The following is a 5,477-nucleotide window of genomic DNA, read 5'->3' on the forward strand; positions in this document are numbered from 1 at the left end:
AAAATACGGTATATAACAATCTCAAGTGGACCACGTTACAGGAAATAGTGTGGAATGAACCTTGACCAGTAAAAAGTTTTGGAGGGCCATAAAATTTTTGGATGAAGCTGATCTTTGTTTTTTTTCCCTTCATCTAGGCCTTAATGACCTAATCAACATATTGGATGTCAAATAAACAGTACAGTGGGCCTTAGGAGGATTTTAATGGTGGATATCCATCACCATTGTTTTCCTTTGGTGTGGTCCACCTGGGATTTATATCCCTCTCATTTTTAGCATAAAGCCATAAAATGATCTTTAAAAATGGATGAACAGCATGGATGAAACACATACATGATGGTGGAGCCCACAGAACACCGACCATCAGCCACCGGGCTGGTAGCAGGGCAGTAGCCAATCCGTTTCCCTAATCCGCGCCCTTCACTCTAGTAGTCGGAGGATTACCGGACGCAGATTGCCTTCCGCAGGAAGTTCCTGCGCAAGGATGATAGGTGGGACCATCACAATGTTTGTGAGAAATCCACCCCGTCCATCCATTTTGCGAGCTCATTTTAAGAGATGTGACAGAAAATGAGGTGGATCTAAAACTCAAGTGGGTCACACGAGAGGGAAAATTGAGGAAAGAAATGCCTACCATTGAAACCTTCCTAGGCTCCACCTTGATGTATATATTCCATCCAAACAGTTTATAAGTTCATTCTCACTGGGATGAAGTGAAAATACAAAAACTTTATCCTCATACAAAACTTTTATGTCCAAAAGAATGTTTCAACGGTGCTCATTGATTCCTCACTGTTGGACGGAGTGGATTTCTCACAAACATCTACGTGGCCCCACTCAGCATCCTCGCGCAGGAACTTTATGCTAAAGGCTTTAGCAGAAAATCCGCGTCCACGATTGCCTTCTTTCAGTTAAATTCCCTTTCCAAACTACCGCCAACCATAACTGAACCTTTAACCATGTTTCATTTTCAAATCTCCAACCGTATCTGCAGTTCGGCCATGTGGACGAATTTATGAGGAGAAAAAGTAGGTGTAAAAGAAGTGCAGTTGGTATATTGGAGCATTGATTGAAGAAAATGGACGTTTAATCAGAAAAATCGGTGCTGACCTTTGTTACAAGTAGATGGGGCCGTGATAAATGCGAAGCCTTTAGGACCACTGATGTTCTCTATATAATGTTGAAGGTGATTCATCATTCTTAGTATAACAGGAATCAGATACCACTTCGACTGTGGCTATCTTCTTAGCGATCGATCGGCTCCAGTTCGACCATGCGGGCTCTTTCGGCCCGTCGATGGGCCTATTTTGTTCTATGGGCCACACTGGTCAGCTTCTGTCTGTGTGATGATTCGAAGAAGAGCGATGTGTCTGTCATCGTGGTTGGTTCCGGAGAATGTGGCGACTGCAAGCAGCTGAATATCAAAAGTTCTGATGCATTTTCAGGTAAATGATTATTTGGACTTGATCTGGGTACATGCAACATCTGTTCCTTTAGCTTGAAAATACTTCATTTAATAGAGACTGAGTGTTTGATGGATATTTGGATATGGACAGAAAATTGATATGCATTCTCTTGTTAGTTACTTTGTTTACTCTCATTTTTCTGATTTGGGAATTGGAATGATATATAATTGATTCTTGTTAGTAGATCCAATTAATAAAAAATTTAAATGATTTAAGAAAAAATATCTTTTAAGCTAAAATCAATCAACTTCAAACCATCTAAAAGGGTTGATGCAACATGGGTGGCTGGTCGCAAGAGTTTCACCATGCAATCATAAAGCCGAAGCAAACAACAATCATCTAGAGCACATGTTTTATGTGCTCTTTAGGGCTATCATGTTGTATATGTGAAATCCACTCTAACCATCAGGTGATTATATTGTGTTTTTATAAGAAAGATAAACACTACAGGGATCCATACAAAAACCTATGGTTGGTATTCCATTCCCACTGTTTCTTGTATTTTGACTTGCAGCCTAACATTAAATAGCAGTAGTGTAGTGATGGACATATACAACCTGAATTTCACATATACAACAGTGGTCCAAAAGAGCTTGGGTATTTTTGGTGTTGCTTAAAATAAGTGTTGTAGAGGATTCAGTCCCTTCCTATATGACCATGGCCAAGCTATGATAACAGTCACGATGCTAATGAAACGGCATAAAAGCACACCTTCTTTCGGTGTAAGCATGGCAAGTGTTCATTCTCATGATTACATGACCATAGTCTAATTATGATTACACTAATGCAAACTAGGATTGAAAAATGAGAGAATGGTTTTGTCTTACGTGCTTGGTTCAAAAAAGGTTTGATTTTAATCAATCCAACGCCTGTGTAAAAAGGGATAATGTCAAATAAATAGCCAATCCTAAACCTTTTGACAAGTAATTATAAAGCTAATCCCAAATAGCTATAATGATGATGATGATGATGATGAAATGGTAGAAAAATGTAACTCTTTTGAGGCCATACAAATCAACTACGACGGGCATACATTTTCCTGCTTCAATTTAATTTATTCTAACAATTACATGCACGGCTTTAGTCTAGTTATTATGTTTTCCATATGTGAGTTGTGCTGAGACAACTAAGTTCTCGAGTTGACTCAACGACTCTTATGAAGTCATGGTTGAGTCATTCTCAAGAGTAAGTTTCTCAATGACTTGCTTAAATTCTCAGGTATTATTATTATTATTATTATTTAGGAAAATTTTCTCCCTTGAACTAGCTCTCATGATAATCCATAAGAACCATTTCAAACCTCATCCCCTCGTGTTAGGTATATACATTCCAGCACATGTAAACCTTTCATCTGGCTTGGATGAAAGGTCATCCAAAAGATTAGGCTGTTTTACAACCTATGTGGGCCCTACGTTTCGGATCGGGTTGACTTTTGGGCCTTAGGGATTTCAAGAGGTGACATATTTAATGGCTGGGTTGGATGTCATGCACAAATCACATGGGATGCATTCTTGTTAAAGTTATTTATGGACCAGTTCTTAGGAGTGTATATATACAAAAAATGCCCTCCTAAAAGTGATTCTCATGGAAACTTCGTGAGAACTTTTGACACGTGATGTGAAGACAAAATCCGGATAGTCCACTAGATGAGTTGCCTCATGAAAACCCCCGGGCTAGCTTTTTGGCCTACTTCAAAAATCTGGTGGGCCATAGAATATTGGGAACCCCAAGGCTCTTAATTTGTCTCTTACTTTGCTATGGCCCACTAAAATTTTGAATCAAGACAAAAAGTTAGCTTTGAAAGTCTCATAAGGTGACTCATCTAGTGGACGGTCCAAATTTTATGCCCACATCACATGTCAAAAATTCTCATGAAGTTCACACGAGAACAAGCAGTTAGAGAGAGAGAGAGAGAGAGAGCGCGCGTGTGTGTAAAAATCATGCTTACCTGCACACCTATGCACGTGTGCACCTTTGCACACGTGTCTTGGGCATCTAATCTGAGCAGTCCATGTGATGGTTGAGTCACTCATAAGGTAAAACCATTCTCTGAAGTGTGTGTGTGTGTGTGTATATATTATGGTTGGAGATTCGAATTTTATTTCTAATACTTTTGAGTTTGTAAATTTACTAGTGAAGTATTGAGTTAAGTTTCAAGCCATCAAGATCCATCTGGCTTAGCTAAACATTCTCTTCAGCTGAGTGTTTGGATTTTTAAACTATGATTGATCGTTATACCTACTTACACATTTCCTTGAGCAGGTCTCCTTGTAGCAATTAATTGCAAGACCGTGAATGGTGAGCTCAAGACCAGGGGCTTCAGTGAACTCGACAAGGATGGAAAATTCCACATTGAACTTCCCAATGAACTTGTGAATAATAATGGAGAGCTAAGTGAGGAATGCTTTGCGCAACTCCATAGCGCATCACACGATCCATGCCCCACCATAGAAGGCCTAGAGCCGTCGAAGATTGTACTCAAGTCAAAAGACAATGGAGAGCACACGTTCGGCATGACTGGAAAATTATCATTCACACCAACAACATGCGCGTCGGCTATCCTCTGGCCCCTTTACAAAAAGCCATTGGCCCCATTTCCTAAAATCCCTCCTATCTACAAAAAGCCATTGCCTCCTGTTCTCAAATTCCCTCCTATTTACAAAAAGCCATTGCCTCCAATTCCAAAGATCCCTCCTATTTATAAAAAACCATTGCCCCCCGTCCCCAAATTTCCTCCCCTCTACAAAAAGCCATTGCCCCCTATTCCTAAGTTTCCTCCCATCTATAAAAAGCCATTGCCTCCTGTTCCCAAATTCCCTCCCATCTACAAAAAGCCATTGCCCCCTATTCCTACATTTCCTCCCATCTATAAAAAGCCATTGCCTCCTGTTCCCAAATTCCCTCCCATCTACAAAAAGCCATTGCCTCCTGTTCCCAAATTTCCTCCCATCTATAAAAAGCCATTGCCTCCTGTTCCCAAATTTCCTCCCATCTACAAAAAGCCATTGCCTCCTATTCCCAAATTTCCTCCCATCTACAAAAAGCCATTGCCCTTGGTTCCCAAATTCCCCCCCATCTATAAAAAGCCATTGGCCCCAATTCCCAAGATCCCTCCCATCTACAAAAAGCCATTGCCCCCGGTTCCTAAATTCCCTCCTCTTGGCGAAAAGCCATTGGCCCCAATTCCTGAGATCCCTTCTATCTATAAAAAGCCATTGCCCCCAATTCCCAAAATTCCTCCTATGTACAAAAAGCCATTGCCTCCTGTTCCTAAAATCCCTCCTATTTACAAAAAGCCATTGCCCCCAATTCCCAAACCCCCTCCTATTTACAAAAAGCCATTGCCCCCATTTCCCAAACCCCCTCCTATTTATAAGAAGCCATAGCCCAAGCTTTGAAAATTCCTCACTATTTATAAAAAGCCACTCCCTCCTTTTGGTGGTTCGTATCCTCTTCCACCTCATCTACCAACCCATGAAGCATCCCAAAAGCCATAGTTCATAAATAAGATGCTTTCCTAATGTCTTTTCCATTTGTGTTGTAATAAAGTCTATGTTAGAAATAAATGTATGTATGTGGCTTGGACTCCTGTGATGGTTCAACATCATTTTAAAATGTCACTGACTCATCCTTCTCACATGTAGCACTTATGTACGACTATCTTAACCATCTGTACTTTTGAAGTACACCATGGATGGAGCATATCTCTAAAATCATACTGACAAAGAAGTCGGATACATTGGAAACCCAATGGCAAAATCAGATGTTTACAATCATTTTCTCAGTGTGATTTTTGGATTGCTCTTTATCCACGTTTGGATAAGCAATATGGACAATCTAAATTGTTCTCGTACAACTGCAACATGTGTATGGTTGTAGAGTCACCACCATTTTGAAAATGTGTAGCACTTGAGTCAACCCTTATTCATGTATGTGTGTGAGAAAAAGTGGCATTTATACTCATTATTGAATTACTCTATTAATGTTACATGGTGAGTGAACTCTTTTTGT

At 40.1% G+C, this 5,477-nt stretch overlaps 1 protein-coding gene across 1 annotated transcript; it reads left to right on the forward strand.

Moving 5' to 3' along the window:
* The first annotated feature begins 1,190 nt into the window (after window positions 1-1,190).
* On the forward strand, window positions 1,191-5,103 carry LOC131243488 (extensin-1-like). Its single transcript, XM_058242869.1, has 3 exons — window positions 1,191-1,445; window positions 3,729-4,815; window positions 4,887-5,103. The coding sequence occupies exons 1-3, from the start codon at window positions 1,274-1,276 to the stop codon at window positions 4,942-4,944; spliced, it is 1,317 nt and encodes a 438-aa protein (XP_058098852.1). The 5' UTR covers window positions 1,191-1,273; the 3' UTR covers window positions 4,945-5,103.
* The last annotated feature ends 374 nt before the right edge of the window (window positions 5,104-5,477 follow it).

This window comes from Magnolia sinica, chromosome 4 (assembly GCF_029962835.1).
Source record: "Magnolia sinica isolate HGM2019 chromosome 4, MsV1, whole genome shotgun sequence".
NCBI classification, from domain to species: domain Eukaryota; kingdom Viridiplantae; phylum Streptophyta; class Magnoliopsida; order Magnoliales; family Magnoliaceae; genus Magnolia; species Magnolia sinica.